This window comes from Mesoplodon bidens, assembly GCF_964165515.1.
Source record: "Mesoplodon bidens genome assembly, chromosome: X".
NCBI classification, from domain to species: domain Eukaryota; kingdom Metazoa; phylum Chordata; class Mammalia; order Artiodactyla; family Ziphiidae; genus Mesoplodon; species Mesoplodon bidens.
In genome coordinates, this window is record NC_138163.1 from 76639181 (window position 1) to 76662706 (window position 23526).

General features: G+C 33.8%; 1 protein-coding gene across 7 annotated transcripts in view; it reads left to right on the forward strand.

Annotated features, from left to right (window-relative positions):
• The window catches only part of ATRX (ATRX chromatin remodeler), a 237956-nt gene that overhangs the window by 67522 nt on the left and 146908 nt on the right, over positions 1-23526 (forward strand). For 3 of the 7 annotated variants that reach the window (XM_081222784.1, XM_081222780.1, XM_081222785.1), the window contains 8 exons: positions 2846-2901; positions 3806-3858; positions 4751-4875; positions 7893-8006; positions 12251-12360; positions 13987-14054; positions 14357-17439; positions 20727-20799. In XM_081222784.1, coding sequence (XP_081078910.1) covers positions 2846-2901; positions 3806-3858; positions 4751-4875; positions 7893-8006; positions 12251-12360; positions 13987-14054; positions 14357-17439; positions 20727-20799 — 3682 coding nt within the window. The remainder of the gene's footprint in view (positions 1-2845; positions 2902-3805; positions 3859-4750; positions 4876-7892; positions 8007-12250; positions 12361-13986; positions 14055-14356; positions 17440-20726; positions 20800-23526) is intronic. The other 4 variants (XM_081222782.1, XM_081222781.1, XM_081222783.1 and 1 more) reach the window with 4 other exon arrangements.

Below are 23526 nucleotides of genomic sequence, written 5' to 3' on the forward strand. Positions count from 1 at the left end.
GTAGCTACACACTCCATAAGGTGTGGGCCACCTCAGAAGTAGAGAGGCCCTGGGGTGTGGGCGTGTTTATTTTTTATGGGCTTGGTAATTTCATAGGCTAATGAGTAAGAGGATTATTCCAACTATTTTGGGGAAGGGGTGGGGATTTCCAGGAATTGAGTCACTGCCTACTTTTTGGCCTTTTATGGTTAGCCTAGGAATTTTCATGGTGCCTTGTGGGTGTGTCATTTAGCATGCTAATGTATTACAGTGAGTGTATAATGAGGCTCAAGATTTACGGGAAGTTGAGTCTTCCACCATCTTCGGCCTACTTTGTTCTAACCAGTTTTTGTCGTATCCTCAGTGGCTGTCATTCTTTTAATGGTTGTGCCCTGCCACCCTCCCTCCTGTCTCAAGTGCACTAAAAATCCTCTGTTCCATCTATCCATCCTTCTCCCTGTTCCCGCCCCCAAATCCCTGGCAACCATTGATCTTTTTACTGTCTCCATAGTTTTGTCTTTTCCAGAACGTCATATAGTTGGAATCGTACAGTATGTAACCTTTTCAGATTGGCTTTTTTCACATAATAATATACAATACATTTAAAGTTCCTTCATGTCTTCTCATGGCTTGGTAGCTTATTTCTTTTTAGAGCTGAATATTATTCCATTGATTGGATATAACACAGTTAGTTTATCCAATTCACCTTTTGAAGGATATCTTGGTTGCTTCCAACTTCTGACAATTATGGGGAAAAAGCTACTTATGAAGGTGTTTATATAAATAAAAATATTTAAAACTATCTGTGTGCAGTTTTTTGAGTGGATTTTATTTTCAACTTATTTGGGTAAATATCAAGGAGTGTGATTGCTGGATCATGTGGTACGAGTTTGGTTAATTTTGTAAGATATTGCCAAAAGTGGCTGGACCATTTTGCATTTTTTTGAGCAGTGAATGAGAGTTCCTGTTTCTCCACATCCTTACCAGCATTTTGTGTTGTCAGTGTTCTTCATTTTGTCCATTGTAATAGGTATATAGTGTTATCTTATTTTTTTAATTTCCAATTCCCTAATGACATATGATGTGGAGCATCTTTTCATATGCTCATTTTTCATTTGCATATCTTTGGTAAAATGTCTTCAGATCTTTTGCCTGCTTTTAATCATGTTGTTTATATTACTATTGTTGAGTTTGGGTTTTTTTATATATTTTAGATAATAGTTCTTTATTAGATATGTCTTTTGCAAGTATTTTCTCGCAGTCTGTAGCAGAAAGACATGTCTTTCATTCTTTTGAAGTTTGCTAGTATTTTATTAAGGACTTTTACACCTGTATTCATAAGTGATGTTGGTCTTTTTGTGGTATCTTTTCTGGTTTGGTACGATACTGTTCTCATTGAGTGAGGTGGGATGTGTTTCCTCCTTTTTTATTAGAAGAGTTTGTGAAAAATTGGTGTTAATGCTTTTTTTTTTTGAATGTTTGGTGTCATTTGGCAGTGAAACCATCTGGACCTTTGCTTTTCTTTGTGGGTAGTTTTTTGATTACCAATTCAGTCTTTTCAGTTATAGGTCTATTTACCTTGTCTCTTTTATTCTTGTGTCAGCTTCAGTAATTTGTGTGTGTTTAGGAATTTGTCCATTTCATTTAGGTTATCTCATTTGTTGGCATACAGTTGTTCATGATATTTCTTTATAATCCTTTTGTTTCTTTAAGGTAAGTAGTAACATCCCCTCTTTAATTTCTCATTCTAGTAATTTGAGTCTTGTCTCCTTTTTTTTCTTGGTCCATCTAGCCTAAGTTTTTTTTTCAGTTTTATTCATCTTTTCAAAGAACTTATTTTGGTTTCGTTGATTTTTCTCTATTGATTTCTATTCCCTGTTTCATTAATTTCTACTCTAATCTTTATTACTTCCTTCCCTCTGCTTCCTTTACGAAGTTTTTTTTCTTCTTTTAGTGTCTTATGGTAAAGGAAAATACAATTAATAATGTGATTTTATTTTTAGTAGAAGATGGAACTTAAATTTTCTTCTAAGAGAAAAACCTTGAACAATTACAGTAGGAAATATTTTGATTACAAACTGCTCTTTTCACAAATGCTGTTTCAGAATGGATTAGTGTGTCAAAAGAGAGTGATTTTGGGGCTTCCCTGGTGGCGCAGTGGTTGAGAGTCCACCTGCCGATTCAGGGGACACGGATTCGTGCCCCGGTCCGGGAAGATCCCACATGCCGTGGAGTGGCTGGGTCCGTGAGTGGTGGCCGCTGAGCCTGTGCGTCCGGAGCCTGTGCTCCGCAGCGGGAGAGGCCACAACAGTGAGAGGCCCGCGTACCACAAAAAAAAAAAAAAGAAAAGAGAGTGATTTTAATCAGAAAACTTTTTTTTTTGGTTTTTTACATGAATTTTTTTAAACATCTTTATTGGAGTATAATTGCTTTACAATGGTGTGTTAGTTTCTGCTTTATAACAAAGTGAATCAGTTATACATATACATATGTTCCCATATCTCTTCCCTCTTGCGTCTGCCTCCCTCCCACCCTCCCTATCCCACCCCTCTAGGTGGTCACAAAGCACCAAGCTGATCTCCCTGTGCTATGCGGCTGCTTCCCACTAGCTATCTATTTTACGTTTGGTAGTGTATATATGTCCATGCCACTCAGAAAACTCTTTTTTAACCAAAGCAATATTATTTTAAAAAAATTATTGGAGTATAGTTGATAGAAAGCTCTTATATTTTAACGTGAGTAAAGTACTTCCAATACTGCCATACTATATAGATTGAAAAATAGGTTCATGGAATCGTAGGTATTGGTGTTCTATTTGATAATGCACCAAAGAGATAAATAATGTTTTTATTTCTTCTCTTTTAAGATAAAGTCAGTGGTTCTGGAAATAACTCTGATATGATGGAAAACAGCAAGGAAGAGGTAAGAATAATTTAAAGCATTTAAAAGATATTTATTAATTAATGCTAATCAACTAGAGTATGTCATCAGGTTGCTTTTATTTAATACATGCATGTGTTTGAGTTTATTTACTGTTATACCCAAGTATTATTACAGTACTTCATTTTGGGTCATTGTCCACTTTTTGATGGTGTTCATTGTTTTTGTTATTGTTGTGGTTTGCTTCAGCTGTATAGCTAAAGTCAGACAACTGAAGGCTTGCTAACAGATAGGTATTTGAGTGTTATTATATTGCAACAGTGGTGCCCAAGGTGGTTGTTATGGGCATAACCCCATGGTTCTGAGATCTCTCAAAACTGAATATTTTAGAGTCTCTTAAGCAGTATTATTGGAACCCATCCTGAGGTCCTTCACCTGATACCCCAGCCTACACTACGGTTTTAGGATTCTTCCCACCTAGTGTAAAAAATTGAATCGAATAAAATATACTGATTATATTGGCAAAACCAAGGTAAATTTAGTATCTCAAAGGAAATCGTAGAAGGTACTCTGTGCCATATGTTAGGATAGAGAAAATGACACGTTTAGATCCTTAAAACTCTCTGCCTCTGTTGGGATCTGATTACCTCTACACCTTTGTTTTGTCTTTGTTGGCTTAGACCAAGATCATGATATAGCAGTGTATCATCTTCTGTACCTCAAAATTCAACAGTAACAATTTAATGAAAAAATTAATCTTAAATCAAGGAAACTTGAGAGTAAATTAGAATTAGTTTTTGAAGTTCTTTTTAGAAAAATATTTTAGGCATAAAAATTATATCTCATTCTATCACTATATTAGAGATCTTGGTATAGGGAAACGGTTAATTGTAGGGATGTTTCTCTGAGAGTTTTACTCACCTTTGTATTTATTTCTCGCATTTAGGGAGCTAGCTCTTCAGAAAAATCCAAATCATCAGGATCATCACGATCAAAGAGGTTGGTTGATGTTGAAGGGAAAAAAGTTACTTTCTTTTTCAGGTTGTTTTATTTTCTTTTTCTTAGAATAATCTTTTTTTCTAAACTTAAAGCACTCTGTTCTCAGTAAACTATTTTATACAAACATATATATTTTTAAAAGGGCAGTATAGTATAATGAGTCTCTTGTATCCATCACTTGACTTTTAATTTTAATTTAAAATTTCCCAGGAGGGGATTTATTATATATATATTAGTGGCCCTGGCAATATGTAGATAATTTCTGTCAGATAATATATGTGCTTTAAAAACAAGGAGAAAAGGGGAAATGAAATGTTGAATGCCTCATGAGGCAATATGAGTTTTTTAGGGTTATATGAAATTGTCTAGGATGGGGACTGGTAGCCATCATAGTTATGAGGAAGTTATAAGAAGATCAAAGAGTGGTTAAAATACTTGTCTGTGTTAAATTGTCAAAGTGAATTGTATGTAACAATTGAAACTACTTCAAAGCATAATGTAATGCATAATATAAATGTGAAGTGTAGTTTGTATTAGAAGTTTGCAGTTTATTCTATTGGACTTATACTTTTTTGGACCAGTGGAAATGTCTCTTAATAATCACAGCTTGCTTGTTATTAACTTATTCCCTAAGGTAGTGATTCTTAAATAGGAGTTTCCTTCAAAATCTTCCTCATAGCTTTTTCAGAATGCACATGCTCTGATCCTTCCCAAGACCTACTAAGTCATAATATTCAGTTATATGGTATAGAGATGTATGCTTCCCTAGGTGATTCTGATATGTATCCCTGGTTAAGAGCCACTGCTTAATCTAAACATGTTATTTATGTTACTTGGGTGTTTTTCCAATAGCAGAAAAGTCCATAATTCTGTGGACTTAATTCTCTCATAGGAAACCTTCAATTGTAACAAAGTATGTAGAATCTGATGATGAAAAACCTTTGGATGAAACTGTAAATGAAGATGCTTCTAATGAAAATTCAGAAAATGATATTACTATGCAAAGCTTGCCAAAAGGTAAAGTGTATTAATTTTTCATATGAAGTTAAAGTTGAAATGCATTTTTAAATGTCATTATTATAAAATTGGAACTTGATTACTTTAAGCTGTGTGTGAAAGGCCAAACCTAATATTTTGATAGTGATGGTCTGGAAATGTATTAGTATGATAATGTGTGTTATTGAGGTTCAAAATTTAGAATATTCAGTCAGGTTTGATAAGAAAAAGACTTATTTTCTCTTTCCATTGGGTTTTAGAAAAGGGATTTTATTTTCCAAATTATACTTGAATGTGGAAGTTGGTTTAAAAGTTTAGTATATTAAGTTTTGGTTCAGTAAATTTTAATGTGCTTGCTTTATAGAAAAACGTAATGAATACTCTGAAAACTTCTTAAAAAAACATTTACAGTCTAGTTTAGTCTTACTGCATTCTTAAATTCCCTAAGACGCAAAGCTGAAGTTACCTATTAAATTTGACTTAGGTATATTTCTTGTAATTATCTTTTTAAAAATGCCTTGTTACATTTCCTCTCAACTGTTGCATTTCTAACCTTAAAAGTGCATTGATCAGATTGGGACCTGGGCAGGGGTGGGGAGGGGGGAAGCCAAATGAAAATCTTGGACTTTTCATAACCCAAGTCTGAGAGCAGTGTGATTACATGATGAGAGAATGACAAGGGTCTTGGTAATTTCATAGTGTTTCAGAAATCAACAGTTTAGATTTTTTTCTTTATTGAATAATATGTTTAAAGGCTCTTACCAGATTTTTCAAACTTATTCTCACAGATCATTTATAGCAGTGTTTACTACTTTTTTCTCTGTCTCTACTTATGTTTATGTGACACATTTTTTGATTATGGAAATTTAAAAAAATGATGAGTTAGGAGAATAATACATTGCTTTACTAGGACAAATTGGGAGTTATAATAGATGAGAAATGAAATGAATGAGAGAAAGAAGAGAGATAGAAGGAAAATTGATGGGCCTATCATTTACTTGGCTTTGAAAATCATCTGTGACAATTTTATGTAATGGTTTTGGTGGCCTACGGCAGAAACAACTAACATGGGAGTCTGAGTCCCATAGGCAGTGACTCACTTTGGATTATTACATTCTCAGTGGTTGTCACTGGGAGTCCTTATGATGGCCACTGGGTGAGCTAAGAACTAGGAATTCCAATCTTTCTTTTAGTGATATTGTGGAAGAGAGTTAGTATGGGATGTTACGAACCTGAACTAAGCGTAATTCTCTCCCACCAAACCAAAAATAGACCTGTTTCATAAGGTTAAATTTGATTGATTATAATTATTGTTATAATACTATATTGAGTATGTATAAGTACCAGACTCTTAAAAAATTAACTTATTTAATCCTCAAAACAATGCTGTAAGGTAGTTACTGTTTCTACTTGTGAGATGAAGGAACAAATTCAGAGCTCAAGGAACTTTTTCAGCTTTAAATTGAGAAGCTAAGATTTGAACCCAGGTCTGCCTGAATCCAAAGCTAGTGAGTGCTCTTTCCACTCTGCTGCTTTGCTTCCATTTAGAGAAGAAGCTTCAGAAAGAAGTCTGGGTTTTTTTGGTTAACTATAAATCTTTAGCTTTTTTCAAATGCCAGGGCTTCTCTGAGAGTATATGTGAAATGGTTGTTGTGAATAAAGGTTTTTTCTGTGTGTGGAGATTATTTATATTTACCAGTTTGTAAAAACTCAATCCTCTGTGCCCTATTTCCCCCCTTTTTTTCAGAGACTCAGAAATTCATTTAAGTAGGTGCTATACCTTGCTAAAACTTGTTCGCTAAATAACATAGACCCATGTTTCAGGGAGACAGCCCCTGACAACTACCAGATTTTACAGTTGGCCCTCCGTATCCGTGGGTTCCACATCTGCATATTCAGTCAACTGCAGATCAGAAATATTTGGGGAAAAAAATTCTGGAAAGTTCCAAAATGCAAAACTTGAGTTTGTCGTTGGCCAGCAACTATTAACATAGTGTTTACATTGTATTAGGTATTATAAGTAATCTAGAGATGATTTAAAGTATACAGGACGATGTACGTAGGTTATATGCAAATACTATGCCATTTTATTTAAGGGACTTGAGCATCCACGGATTTTGGTAGCCAAGGGGTCCTGGAACAAATCTCCCATGGATACCGAGGGATGACTGTACTTTCTTAGTTGTTGTCAGTAAGGCCCAATTACTAAGCCCAGCAATGTAGGTAAATGTGAGACCTGGACCCTTTTTACTATGCCCCTGCTTTATTTGCTCTTGAGAGATTAAAATGAAAACTTAAATTAGCACCCTCTCTCCTCAGTTCACATGTTTTATAGCTAACAAAGTACATTCTTTCTAAAAGATTTCCATAGGGACCAACAATTGATCTCATTCTGCAATTTATTGTCATAGCACTTGAACTTAATTAAGTATCTTAAGGCAGTCTTTGTTTAAAACTCTTTAAAGACTTTGCAGGGTACTGAAACTTTGATGTATTATTTGGGAAATGCCACAGAATAGGTATAGCAGTAATAGCAGAATTAACTTCTCACATTGTCCCCCACTATCCTCCCCCAAATCAATATAAAACAACCCCTTAAAAATCTTTTTCTGCATTTATGATTTCGCTTATGAGAAGAATAGGATGTCTTTTTAAAATTTTCTCTTCTGATCCTTTTATTTTTTAAACTGTGGAACTTAGCATGGATGTTCATATTCAGAACAGCTTTTGTGGTAGGCAGTATAAAATTCAGAACTGGGCTAAGGCTTTCTACTTTATTCACACATTTCTGTTATGAATCAATATATAATACTGCCCCCCCATTTTTATGAACTATATTCCAACAAGTAATCTGTTGACACCTGGCCCTTTTACTATTTCCCTGTTTTATTTATTCTTGAGAGGTCCTTATACAAATATTGAAAGCTTGAAAGAAACAAAACTATGTACCAGCAATGTTGGCTTTATCTGAACTGAAGTCTTGTACTTCACTTGCACATTTAATATGTGTAATGGTTTTTTAAATGAAATCATTCTAGGTACAGTGATTGTACAACCAGAGCCAGTGCTGAATGAAGACAAAGATGATTTTAAAGGGCCTGAATTTAGAAGCAGAAGTAAAATGAAAACTGAAAATCTCAAAAAACGCGGAGGTAAATACAAGTGAAAATGAAAACATGAGTTTAAAGTGCTGTTTATGACCATATTGGAAAATCTGATGTGCTTACTAAAAATACCTCCACTTTTCTGCCCATTGTTTTTTAAAAGCACTACTTAAAAATAACTTCTGTTTCTTTCTGAGCTCTGAAGCAGAAAAGGTTAAACACCATTTATCAAAATGCCTTTGCCTTCAGTGGCTATTAAGTTATCTCAAGAAGCTTACTATTTCCTTCTTACACATGTTAGTTCTGTAATGCTTATATGCCAGAATACCATGTGTTCCCTCTCACCCCGAAGGAATTTTAGATTTGGATAAAATCTTGCCTGTGGCCTTCAGGTAACTTTATACATATCTAAAACATTGTTTCACAGAGTGATGGACATCTGCATTAGTGTCACCTGGGGTGCTTATTAAAAATGCAAGTCCCTTGATTCCACTCATAACAATTTAGAATTTCTGAGGATGATGTCAAGACTGTGCCCCAGTTTGTTCTTATGTGCGTTCAGGTCAGAGATCTATTGATCTAAGGATATCAGTGCAGAGATGAGTAGGAAGGAGACGGGAACTAGAGCTAGTAACCTTCCCTCCATCTGTCTGAGCCGCCTTTCCCTTTGTCTGTCTACCCTCACTTATACACACAACCATTGGCTAATCATCTGTAGAAAGTTAGCATAAGGAGGATTCATTTAAAAATTTACGACAGTGGAGTATGTGTCCCACTTGTTTGTGTGTGAGTTTAAAATAGTACCTGTATGTATTTTTTGGGCAGATTAACAGAGTCAGAATCCATTACTATAGGAAGAATGAATCTCTAAAAGTAGAACATGACACTAAGTTTCTAAATAGAAGTGTAATGGAAGCGTGTCTTTTAAATATTTATCATGTAAATTGTGAAATTATAGCATAGTTCTTATCTTGGTGAGGTTTTGTGTAGATTTTAATTTCAGTGCTATGTGATATCTTGATGGTACTAGTAAAATATATCTGTATTTATAGTATATATACACATATATGTGTATATACACATATATGTATATATATGTGTGTGTGTATATGTGTGTGTGTATATATATATATATATATATATATCGGTTTTCAGATTCAATAATTCATTAGATTGTTAGAGAAACTCAAGGAAATGTTGTTTAGTCTTTTGTCCACAAGGGGGTGTTCTACTCCTCTCAAGCATAAGGAAGATTCATTGAGAATCTAATTCATAGTAGGGAAACTGCCATTGCAACAACAGAGCTCACCAAAGCTAAGTAGTATTTAAAATAAGAGAATCTGCAAGTAGAAGGTGATGATAAGGACCAGTAGTAAGAGTTTCTTTCTTTTTATTTCTGATTATGGGTCCTCTAGGGAAGGCAGATAACTAAGTGTATTGTGTCAAAATTAATATCTAATTGGTGTCTTTTGGGGAGGGACTCGAGCAGTCAGTGTCTCAAATGTGGATAACAGCTAAAAGGAGAATAAAAAAGAACCACAGTCATTGGGGAGGATGTTTTTAGTGACACTTTACTATGCTGCTGGTATTTGGTCTGAGCTGATATGTCTCTGGAACATTTTATTGAGTGTTCTGTGTAAGAATGTTTATATTGTGCTTAAGGGAAAATGTATGTTTATAGCCATATAATAGCACTTAAAATCTTTCATGTTAATTTTTGTCTTAATGATTTGCTATGTCTTTAAGCTATCGGAAATCACACAGGAAATTTAACTATGTTTACTCATATACACATGTATGAATAAACTAGTGATCTGAGGTACTGAATTGCTAGTTAATATTCAAACTTCCTAGGAAAGTTAGTTCTAAAATTGAAGTCTAATCTAGGAAACTGTCAAGAAGGTAAACTTTATACATAAAATAATCTTACAATGATTTGAAACAAAATTAAACACAAAGATATTGATCATTTCAGGAGCCATTGTTTTTTAAATACTGTAGCCTATTTTGATATCCTTTCCCTAGTTTAATTATTAGAAAACATATTTTACACCTAATTTTTCTATATGGCAGAATAATTTTGTTCTTTCTTTAAAACTGATAAAATGTATTGAGGTCAGAATTGAAAATGCCTCTTTTCCATTTATACACTATGTATATTATAATCATGAAGATATTTCATAACTAAAAATAAAAATTTAAAACATACATGCATAGAAACAAGTATGTATACTAAAGTAACACTTGAGCATTTTACAATATTTGTTTGAGATCTCACTTAAATAAGATCTCACTTAAACTAATTGGTTTAGTCCTACTCTCATCTATTTATCCTTCCTTTCACACCTCAGCTTGTGATTATTTGACGTTTGTATGCATGTGTGGTGTTTCCATGCATGTTTTTATATTTTTCTTTACATATTTTTATTCTTACAGCATTTATTTTTCATTTAAAAGCATACAAAGTAGGATCTTGTATATATCCTTTTGTAGAACTTCTCATCCAATATTGATTTTGACATGTATTCATATCAGTAAATGTACAATCTAGTTTTTTATTTTTCGCTCTTCTGTAGAATTTAGTTGTATGAGTAAACCACTATCCATTTCCCAAATGTGAAATTATTTCTAATTTTCGTTTTCAAATTTTTCCAATTTTCTAATTAACACTGCAATGAATATCCTTTATAAGAGTCATTGTGCACATATGGGAGAAAGTCTCCAATGGATCACCTAGTTTTTTAAAATTCTTGAGTGATATATGTGCGAAAGCACATAGAAGATACTTAATATTATCTAACAGTGGATGAACATTCAAACTCTAGCTTTTTGTTACCTTGTTTATATGAATGCAATCATTATTTGACATGAAAAAACACACTGTATATTTATGTTAAAAGAAATACAGAATATATGAATACTCAAGATCAAAACTAATGGAGGAGAATATGATTTAAAGGAAAATATTAGCAGCTTATATAGTAGGTCTTCACATTCTCTATATTTTCTGGAAAAGTATCATGGTGCCCTTATACCTTGGTTAAACTTTAACTTCTTCAGTATATGCATGACTGATTCACTTTGTTATAAAGCAGAAACTAATAAAAAAACAACTTTAACTTCTTCAAATAAAAATATTTGTGATAATGCTTGGGTCCATGGTGCTTTGGACCTTAAAACTAAGAAAAACACAAAATAGAAAATTAAAAGGTGAGAAATAATGTATTTGTTGTTTTGTCTTTTATTTAGGGATAGAGACAGTTTTTTTTTCTTTTTTTAAGTCATTCACTTTTTTCTTTTTTTTGGTGAATGCAGGCATTTTCACTGGCCTCTTTTGAATCATAGTCTACCATCTTATTTGGATCAAGGTCTTGGTTGCACATCAGAGTCATCTGTAAAACTGAAAAAAGAAAAAGAAGTGTCCAGGAGATCCCCATTCAGTGGGTTAGGGGTGGGAATGTCTGTCCCTGTTTTTAAAAGTTTCTTTGGCTGATTCTGATGTTCAGCTCAGATTGTGAAGCACCATGCAGAACTAGGGACAAGAGTGAGGCAGGAGAGGTCCCCTTTATTCTTGTGTAGGTTATCTTCCGTCTGTTTTTCTGCAGAAACTGTGGAATGGGGCTCTGTCAAAACGCAGCCATTCTGAAGTTTTGCTGTCAAGATAGATATACCTGCAAATCTTATTTGTCCTTATTTGGAAATAATAGACAGTGCCGATATGGAATAGACATAGAAAAAAAGGCAGGTTAATGGGGATTGTGGATAGTATTGAAGGGAATCTTAGGAAGGAAATTGGTAATATAAAGTTAGCAGGTTTTCACATAATATTGAAAGGATCTGTGTAGACAATTCCATTTTGAGAATAAAAACTTTATGGCATACCTAACTTAAGTACAGGGTTACAAAAGAATCTATTCCATATCTTTCACTTCCCCATTCTTTAAGAACTGATCCTGAATTTCTTTGTGAAGCAGTAGCAAAATGAAAAAGAGCTCTTGACCCCTATTTTTAGAACTTCTTTTATGGAGTCTCTTCATGTTATATCAAGTTGTTGTAAGAAACAGGGTTTGTATCTGTAAAAGGGAGCAAGTTAGCTCTGCAGTTTGTCAAGGTTGTCATGTTTTTAGTAAGTCCGTAAAATTATTAACCTTTGTATTTGTGTCCAAAATGTCATTTTCCCAAGGATTATGAGGTATTTAATTTTCAATTCGAATATTGGGAAATGCTGACTAAAGTATATATCTTTTTGTATGTGTGTATATGTGTGAATAATGGTCATTCCTTTCTCCTAGAAGATGGGCTTCATGGGATTGTGAGCTGTACCGCTTGTGGACAACAGGTCAATCACTTTCAAAAAGATTCCATTTATAGACATCCTTCACTGCAAGTACTTATTTGTAAGGTATGTAATGATCTGTTGATAATTAATTCCACAAATATTTGAATGCTTAACGTGTCAGACTTTTGATGCACAGTGATGAAGACGGAAATGGTCTCTGCCATTGGAGGACATATAATGTAGTGGGTAAGACAGACATGAAAGGCCCAATAAGTGCTATGATAGGGGAGTTACTGTGTACTTTGGGAACACACAGGAAGCCTTTGTAATTTGGAGTTGGGTGGTGGGGGGGTTTTATAATGGAGATGATGTAGGTGGTACCTGAAATATAAATAGGAATTAGCTTGGCAAAGTGGGATTGGTTCAGCATATTCTAGGCCAGAGGCAACTTGGTATTCAAAGGCTCAGAGGTGAGGGAGAGTGTGGTGTGTTGGGAAACTGCAGAGTATATATTTGTGCACACATATGTTTTATAACATTCCCTCTTACATAGCCTAATTACCCAAATCTGAACTCTCCATGTGGAGCAGGGTTTTGACATAATTTGGAGATAATAGAATTTAAAATGTTTCATATGTATTGAAGATAGTTTTAACAGTCTGTGTAAACTTTTTTACAAGTAATACCTTGGAATTAATTTTAAGTATCTATAATATCAAGGTTATCATTTCCCCAACTCATATTACTGCTAAAATTAATCCTTTGTTAGTTTGCTTCCCAATAAAATGCCTCCTTGAATTGCAGGGGCAGACCAGACTTTCCTTAATTAGAGTTCCAGTTCTAGATCTTGTATGAATTTTTGGTAGATGTAGACCTCCTTAAATGTACTAAATTTACTCCATCTTTTAGTAATTTGTGTCTTCCTTTCCTTGAATTCATTTCAGCCAGGAGCCTGTTTAGGGTACATGTTGTAGCTTCTAGTTTTAAATTGTGACAGCTGCATTTTATATTGTTGGATTTGTAACGTGCGTTGCTTTTCTCTTTTCTTATATACGTGATTGGTTTTTATTTTTTCAAGGGCCAGTCTGTTGAGCCTAGCCCAATTCAGTAATGAGTAGTTTTCATCAGTGGGCATGGAACCTTCCCTTTTCTCCAGTCCCAGTGAAAAGGAATTTAAAGTCATTCAGACTTGGATTTGAATACCAGTTTTGCCTCTTCCAGTTGTATAACTTTAGGAGATTTATTTACCTATTAATGAACCAAAGCCTTTTCTCTCAAATTGGGCTGTAATACCTCCTACCTTGCACAGTAGGTATTTGAGATTTAAAGATAATGTAGGTTAATGTAGGATACTGTTGCTCAGCTCTATACATAGTAGCTGTTTATATATGATGACTAGTAAATTATTATTAACTAATAGCAACATCTAATACATTTTTATGTAGATCTTTGGTAGCTAGTCATATGAGATCAGAAATTTGCTTTACCAAAATCTTTTATCAACTTTTATGTAAGGAACAGTGGTACTTGATGATATGGAAATCTATTTCAAGGAATTAATTTCTTGAGCTATTCCTGTGTCTGGAAAGTACTAGTAGGGGTAATACAGTGTTATCGCTTTGATTCTCTAAAACACACACACACACACATTCCCTGTACTTTTTTAATGACTTAAAAATAAAGTTTTTTTCCTTTATGAATGTTAACAGTTTTGAATAAATTTCCCCTTTCCCTTTTCTTTTTTAATAGAATTGCTTTAAATATTACATGAGTGATGATATTAGCCGTGACTCAGATGGAATGGATGAACAGTGTAGGTAGGTAATAAATCAAGATGAGCTAAAATTCAGTGTTGTCTGCTTTTTGAGGCGAAATTCTTACATAGTCTGTTACTAGATCTGTTTTTTATAGTATCATCATTGATATCTTTTGTGGAAGGTTGTTCTTTTCCATGAAGTCCTTGGTTTATGTCTTTTAATTTTCTAATAAAGAATAATTAAATGACCAAAATTACTTTGCTATTAAAATTGCTGCCAGGAAATTTTAAATTGCTTTAATACTGTAAAAGTTTAAAATTGTTTCATTTCAGAATAATATTTTAATCTTTAAATAATTTCAGATGGTGTGCAGAAGGTGGAAACTTGATTTGTTGTGACTTTTGCCATAATGCCTTCTGCAAGAAATGCATTCTACGCAACCTTGGTCGAAAGGAGCTGTCTACAATAATGGATGAAAACAACCAATGGTATTGCTACATTTGTCACCCGGAGCCTTTGTTGGATTTGGTCACAGCATGTAACAGCGTATTTGAAAACTTAGAACAGTTGTTGCAACAAAATAAGAAGAAGATAAAAGTTGACAATGAAAAGAGTAGTAAAGTATATGACCATACACCCAGATTTTCTCCAAAGAAAAACAGTTCAAATTGTAATGGAGAAGAAAAGAAATTAGATGATTCATGTTCTGGTTCTGTAACCTACTCTTATTCAGCACTAATTGTGCCCAAGGAGATGATTAAGAAGGCAAAGAAACTGATTGAGACTACTGCCAACATGAACTCCAGTTACGTTAAGTTTTTGAAGCAGGCAACAGATAATTCAGAAATCAATTCTGCTACAAAGTTACGTCAGCTTAAGGCTTTTAAATCTGTGTTGGCTGATATCAAGAAAGCTCATCTTGCGTTGGAAGAAGATTTGAATTCAGAGATTCGAGCTTTGGATGCTGTAAACAAAGAGAAAAATACCAAAGAGCATAAAGTCATAGATGCTAAGTCTGAAACAAAAGTACGAAAAGGAGAAAAACCCTGTGCTTTGGAAAGGAAGGATATTTCAAAATCAGAAGCTAAACTGTCAAGAAAGCAGGTAGATAGTGAGCATGTGGATCAGAGTGTTGCGGTAGAGGAACAAAGAGCAAATAAAAATCCCAGTGGTGAACATAAAAAATCTGATAAAAAAGAAGAACCTCAGTATGAACCTGCTAACACTTCTGAAGACTTAGACATGGATATTGTGTCTGTTCCTTCCTCAGTTCCAGAAGACATTTTTGAGAATCTTGAGACTGCTATGGAAGTTCAGAGTTCAGCAGATTATCAGGGAGATGGCAACAGTGGAACTGAGCAAGAACTGGAGAGTTCTGTAAAATTAAATATTACTTCAAAAGACAACAGAGGAGGTATTAAATCAAAAACAACAGCTAAAGTAACAAAAGAATTATATGTTAAACTCACCCCTGTTTCCCTTTCTAATTCCCCAATTAAAGGTGCTGATTGTCAGGAAGTTCCACAAGATAAAGATAGCTATAGAAGTTCTTGTCTGAACCCCAAGCTGGAGAACTGTGGACTTGAACAGGAAAAGAATGATAATGAGCATTTGGTTGAAAGTGAAGTTCCATTACTTTCAGAAGAATCTGATCTTCGAAGATCCCCACGTGTAAAGACTACACCCTTGAGGCGACAGACAGAAACCAACCCTACAACATTTAATTCAGATGAAGAAAATAATGACACCGTTAAGGAGAAACAAAAACTATCAGTTTCAATGAGAAAAAAGGATAAGCGGAATTCTTCTGACAGTGCTATAGATAATCCTAAACCTAATAAATTGCCTAAGTCTAAGCAGTCAGAGACTGTGGATCAAAATTCAGATTCTGATGAAATGCTAGCAATCCTCAAAGAAGTATCCAGGATGAGTCACAGTTCTTCTTCAGATACTGATATTAATGAACCTCATACAAATCATGAGAAGACTTTGTATGATGTAAAGACTCAAACAGGGAAAGATGACAAAGGAAAAAGGAAACGAAAAAGTTCTACTTCTGGCTCAGATTTTGATATTAAAAAAGGCAAATCTGCTAAAAGGTCTATAATTTCTAAAAGGAAACGACAAAACCAGTCTGAATCTTCTAATTATGACTCAGAATTAGAAAAAGAGATAAAGAGTATGAGTAAAATCGGGGCTGCCAGAACAACAACAAAAAGAGTTCCAAATAAAGAAGATTATGATTCTTCTGAAGATGAAAAACACAGCAAAAAAGGAATGGATAATCAAGGTCAGAAAGGTTTGAGGACTGCCCAGGAAGGATCATCTGATGATGCTGAAAGGAAAGAAGAGAGAGAAAATTTCTCTTCAGCAGAAGGCATAGTTGATAAAGACAAGACTCTCATGGAATTGAGAGATCGACTCTCTAAGAAGCAGCAGCCAAGTGTTTCCTCAGATGGTGCTGATAAGCTTTCTTCTGGGAAAGAGGAGAGTTTTAATTCTCCAGAAGACAAAAAGGTTGCTGAAACTAAAGAAAAGAGTAAGTATCTGAAAACCAAAACGTGTAAGAAAGTACAAGGTGGCTTATCTGATATTGCTGAAAAGTTCCCAAAGAAAGAACAGAGTGATGAATCCTCTGAAGATGATAACAAGCAGAGCAAAAAGGGAACTGAAGAAAAAGAAAAGAAAACTACAGACTTGAAGAAAAAAGGAATTAAGATGGAACAACAGTATGAATCATCATCTGATAGCACTGAGAAATTACCCGAGGGAGAAGAAATTTTCCATTTTCCTAAAGGCATAAAACAAAATAAGAATGACACAACTGATGGGGAAAAGAAGAGTAAAAAAATAAAAGATAAAACTTCTAAAAAGAAGGATGAATTATCCGATAATGCTGAGAAGTTACCAGGGAAAAGAGATAGTTGTGATTCTTCTGAAGATAAGAGGAGTAAGAATGGAGCATCCAGTCGAGAGAAGAAAAGGTGCAACTTACCTGAAAAGAGTTCAAGGAAGAGACAAGACTGTTCATCATCTGATACTGAGAAATATTCCATGAAAGAAGATGGTTGTGATTCTTCTGATAAGAGACCGAAAAGAATTGAATTAAGGGAAAGAAGAAATTTAAATTCAAAGAGAAATACCAAGGAAGTACAAAATGGCTCATCATCTTCTGATGTTGAGGAAAGTTCCGAAGATAATAAAAAGCTGAAGAAACAAAGAGCTTCAGCTAAAAAGAAAGCAGGCAATATGAAGGAGAAAATGAGAAACTCCCTAAGAACAAGCACTAAAAGGAAGCAGGCTGACATTTCTTCCTCATCTTCTTCTGATATAGGAGATGATGATCAGAATTCTGTAGGTGAGGGGAGCAGTGATGAGCAGAAAATAAAGCCTGTGACCGAAAATTTAGTGCTGTCTTCACATACTGGATTTTGTCAATCTTCAGGTATGGGAAAATAAATAGAAATTTTGTACTTTCTCCCTCTTGAATAACTACATTGTTTAATTTTCTCTGAAGTCAGTCAAACACAAGGTTACTTACTGTTTAGGAAAACACCATTTAAAAATTCTTTATAGAGATTTACTAGAAACTCTCCATTTTTCGGTCATCATTGGGAGGTATTTGCAGCATTGTTAGTATTCTGTATCAGCTATACCAAGTGTGTTGGGTAAATTTATCAATGTTTAATGCTTTTCTTTGGAGTAATGAAAAGTAATTTATGAAGGAAGATCAGACTTAGTAGTTCAGTAGATATTTATTCAAGTAATGGAGATGAGTGCTTGGTATGGATATAACATGGTGTGTGAAAGTTTTAACTGCTTTGCCATTCATCTGACTTTTTAAATTGGGCAGAGTAACTTTGTGTCCCATGAAATCCTCAGAAAAATTTAAGTTTATTTATTGAAACCCTTTGCTTATGCTCATCAATTTTTTTCTAATGACATGAACAGATATTTCCATTTTTAACACTAACAAAATAGAGGAAGAAAGAAATCCAGAAAGTAGGTGGATTACCCTACCCTGATGAGATAGAGCACTAGGACAATTAGGGTTTGGGTCAACCGGTCAATAATATAGTCCCCCCAAAAAAAAATTTAAAAATATTTATCATTATGGCAGTTCTTTAAAAAAAAATCAGTTGTATAATAAATGTACTTGTTGGTCATATTGTCTTTTTTTTTAAGTCAGTATAACCCATCAGTTAACCAGGGACACTTAAAATTAATTTTAAAATATGTATAAATATGTATAAAGTAGATTTCTTATGTAACTGTTTTCCCAGCACAAGCAAAATGTTAAAAAAAATTTCCTTTCTTTCCTTTTGTTGTGATTTTCCATTTATCCCAGCTCGATTTTAGTGGAATTCACTTGAATCTTGATTTTTAGTAAAACTTTAAATCCCTTTTTTGGAGCTCCAGTGAGTTGGTTTGAAAACCAAGTGGGATATGCATGGTATACTCATTTTAATGCTCTGCTATATCAGATACCTAGATGGAGTTCTGCTTGTATGGCTGTTTTAACTACAGGTCCGCAGTCCCTGATATTCTTGGGGCTAAATGTATTTCAGGATTTTCAACTCTTTTGTTTTTAGGAAGATAATATAGAGTAGTTATCATATATTATATAGTAGCCCCAGTAGGTCCTGAGGCCCCATAATCAAACACATTAGTATTTCCGCAGCAAAACATATGAACATTTACATGTAAGAGGAATAAACAGTTCAGATTAGATTTTGCTGCCAAATGAACTTTGGCATCACCTTACAAAACTTTAAATTTTGAGAACTTTTTGGACTTTCAAATTGTGTATGAGATTGTGGACTTGTATTCAAAACATAATATAATAGTTGCAAATTTATTTATTCTCCTAATATGTCCAACTTAATTTAGGTGACAGTTTTTATGAGCTCTTAAAAAGCCTCCCCTGCTCCCATGAATTTAGAGGATTCCAATTTATTCAGCAATAGTTGGGTATCCTGTTACAGGGTACATTTTCCTAGAAATTGGGGCTTGGGAATGGCATGACCAACCAAGATAAAGAACACGGTCCTAGGAGATTACAGTCCAATGAGCAAGATAGACATAGATAAGTCATTATTAAAAAAAATACCAGAAGAAAGATATAAAACTAAAATGGGGCTGTGTGATAAATAGCAAGTGAGCCACTTAATCTAAATATTGGAGGAAGACTTAAAAGAACAGGTAGCATTTGAACTTGACTTTGAAGTATGGGTAACATTTTCAAAGGTGTAGTAAAGAGGAACAATGGTAATATCACTAGTAATATTTCATTTGAAGATTGGTCTGTTTGAATGAGGTATTTATTGTGAGTTTGCTAAGATATTGTGAGATTTATTATTGCCTTTCTACATTGAGCATATTTCTATCCTGAACCTGTAGGTGTCTGTGTTCCTTAGGGTTTTTTCTCCAATATTTTCCCCCAGTATTTTATTATGAAAAAATGTTAAATATACAGAAGAATTTCTACAGTTAACATTGTACTGTATTTGCTTTATCACATAGTTATCTATATATCCTGTCTATCCATCAGTGTACCTAACTTTTCCCCCCTTTTAACTGTTTATTTTGAAATAATTATAAATTCACAGGAAGGTGCAAAAAAAATGTACAGGGAGGTTTTGTATGCCTTTCATTAATTTCCCTCCAATGGTAACATCTTTCAGAATTATAGTGCAATCTCAGAACCAGGAGACTGAAGATTTTTTCAGATTTCACCAGTTTTACATGTACTCCTTTATTTGTGTGTGTGTGTAAGTATAGTTCTGTGCAAAATTTGTATCACGTGTAGCTTTGTAAACATAACCACCACGGACAACCAAGATATTGAACTTTCATTACCACAAGTTCCTTTGTGCTACCCCTTATGCACACTCCCTAGCATATCCCTATTCTTAACCTGTGGCAATTGTTAATCTGATTTCCATCTCTGTAATTTTGTTATTTTGAGATGGAATCATGAAGTGTGTAACCTTTTGAAATTGTCTTTTTTCACTCAGTGTAATGCCCTTGAAATCTTTGATGCATTTGAAAGTAAATGGTAAACATTAACATAATTCTCCCTGGTTACTTCAGCATATATAGTGTTAACTAGAGTACAATGTTTAAGTTTGTTTTTGAGGCAAAGTTTACATACAATGAAATGAACAAATCTTAATCTCTTTATAGTTTTAATCAAGGATAGAAACATTGCTTTTTATAAGGAAGTAAGTTTTACTGTACTTGAACATGACTCTGGATGATTCTACTCCTAGATACCATACAAATTCAGGTATATTTACGAATTATTTTTTACTACCAAGTATTAATAGCATTTTAAAAAGTTCTTCAATGATACAGGAAAAATTAGACATCTGTTAACTTTAAACTTAAAATGGATCACTACAAAGCTTATTTCAGTCATAAACTTATGCTAATATGGTGGTGAATGATAAAAGATTTGTTACTGGGAAGGATGAGTTTTAAAATTCTTGTGCTCTGGGAAGGAACTTTGAAATATGTAACATCCAACTGTTTATTATTTTGCTGCTGGCACTTCTTAAGTTCCCCATTGTACTTTCCTTATAAATTCTTTTTATTCATGTTTTGGATCCCAGAGTATAGTTTACAACTCACTAGTTGTTTTAAAGTTTTTGGCTTTCAGTTTTATTTTACATGGTTTTACTTATAAAGATAATTTAAAGCTAATTTTAAGTACACTTTTGTTCCTTTAAGGAGATGAAGCCTTATCTAAATCAATGCCTGTCACAGTGGATGATGACGACGATGACAATGATCCTGAGAATAGGTATGATTCCATCTGTAAGGACTTTAAAAAGATTATAACACACCCTAGGCGTGGGCACAAACAGCAGCAACGGAACCACAAGCAGGTTGTAAAAACCAGGAGTGCCTGCCTTAGAAAGATTCACTCACAGTCTTCCTGCAAGTTTGAAAGAAAGGCCAGAAAATGGGCTAAAACTCAGAAACCTTAAAAGAAAGTAAATATAAATAGTAACACACCTAGCATAGGGTGTGTTATAAATACAGCACTGTCAATTTTTATGTTTCCATGTAAGCTGTGATAGTTTTTTGAGAATATTTTAATTTTGACAGATTATTTTATTGGTGAAAGTAAATCACATCTCAGTAAATTGGTGACAGCAGACATCTTTCTCCTCGATATTTGATTATTGTTTTAAATTGCCATCCAATGTGGTGGTCCTATTCATTAAAACCTGTTCAAAGTGAAAAAGAGACTGCTCAGATGTTTAAGATTAAGAAATTGCTTTCAAAATAAGTATGAATTTGCGAAGTATCTAGACTGATTTAGATTTTAACAATTTGTCAAATAAAATAGAAGGATGCAGTATGATAGTATTAATTTTAATAATAGTTAATAGGTTTATATGGGAACAGTGTAGCATGTACAGATGGACTAAACTAAGGAATAGCTGGGAGAAGAAAAAAAATAAAGATATACCCATATTCTAGCAATGAGGAATAAAGAAAACAAGGTATTAAAGAGTATAACCATAATGTTTTTACATATTTTTTAAACCCTTCCTGGACTATAGGATCCCTCACACTCATAATCTTCAACAAGAAGACAGTGTGGTGTAGTGGATGGAATTTTGGAATAATGGGGATGAGAATATCTGACTTATAGTTCTAACCTTTCTGTGTGATCGTGGGCAAGTGACTTAACTACACTTTGCCAAAATTTTCTGTTACTTAAAACAAAAGCGTTGGATGAAATGTTCTCTGATTAATTCTAGCACCAAAAAATCTATGATAGACTTGAGGTTTTACTACAGAGTACTGTATTAACCATCCATTTATTCCTAATAGTAAACTCTAATAATTAAGAAAACATGAAAATAAACATGTAATTTTTGTGTCATAATTTTGTAAGGAATTAACATTGAGTTGGTAAATGCTGTGGGGCCAGCCGTCACTCTAGCTCTGTTTTATATCTTGCTGGTGCTGATAGATTTTTCTGTTTCAAAGATCAGCATTCTCCTAATTAACAGGAGGGCGTTTTTATTAAGGTGAATGAACAATTTCATTTTGCACTTTTTTTTTTTTTTTTTTTTTTTTTTTGTGGTACGCGGGCCTCTCACTGCTGTGGCCTCTCCCATTGCGGAGCACAGGCTCCGGACGCGCAGGCTCAGCGGCCATGGCTCACGGGCCCAGCCGCTCCGCGGCATGTGGGATCTTCCCCAACCGGGGCACGAACCCGTGTCCTCTGCATCGGCAGGCGGACTCTCAACCACTGCGCCACCAGGGAAGCCCCATTTTGCACTTTTGAATAGAGCTTAATCACAGATACAAAGACTCAGATGCTGCTTTACCTACTTATTTTTTTAATTAAAAATATATATCCAATTATTTTGTGGGATCGGGGTCGGGTCCAGAATGGAATGGTGAAGGCATACATTTTATTCATCAGGGATTTTATATAGTATATGATATGATCACAGTGAGATTATGAAAGCATTTAAAATTTTATTCTTTTAAAATGCTTTAATTCCTCTTCATTTATTTATGCTACCATTTGCTCTCTTGTAAATCTTAAGGCCTCAAATGTTATTGAAAGGCTAATAATGTTTAAAACATGCTATATCCTAATTTACTTATGAGTTATGAATCTTAATTTCATATTTAAACACCAAATGAGTGTCATTAAGGTATGATAATTTTTTATTTGTATTAGAGCTTGTCAAAATATAAATATCATTTTAATCTTTTAAGTTACTTGATCATATCTCTCTGTAACTGGCAATTATTTTATTGAAAGGTATCTTTAATTCCATCTTGCATTTGTGATTAAAAAATACAACCCTGCTGAGTACTTTTGAGAAGAATTGAATTTTACCTTGAGCATGTTTTTCTTTATATTCAGTTTAATGTGCTTTTATAAAATATGCCATTAATAACTTGTTTCATATCCAATATACCAATGAGGTATCTAATACCCATGGGTTATCTAATGATGGGGATACAAATACCTTCTTGAATTATTTTGGTATAGACAGTGTACTTGAGCATATTTGAATATGCACTAAGCAACTTTTAAAAATTTGTTTTCAGGTCATGATAAAGTCTTGGAATTATTTTTACCTTTCACGTTTTTGAGTAGGATGTATTTTGGTAGACAGCATATTGTAATTGTGTATAAATTTGTACACAATTGTGTAATTGTGTATAAATTGTGTATAAATTTCATATGCTTTGCCTTTATAGCAGTGTTGTAATACATTTTCAGTGTTAATGTTTATGGAGAGGTAAATAGTGTATTAATGCAAATGGTTAACTATTTGGATGCAATAAATTTCTGTAAAACTTTTTTCTTGTTCAAGCATTTAATTTTAATTATAATCCATCTTTTCATGAGAGTTGAAAGAATTTGATAGAACCAAGATATGTAGGCTAGTTTGTAGCCAAATAAGTTTTGATATTTCTAAAATTGAGGAAGTAATAATTCCCAAAACATATGTACTTATATATGACATATTTACTTATATATGTGTGT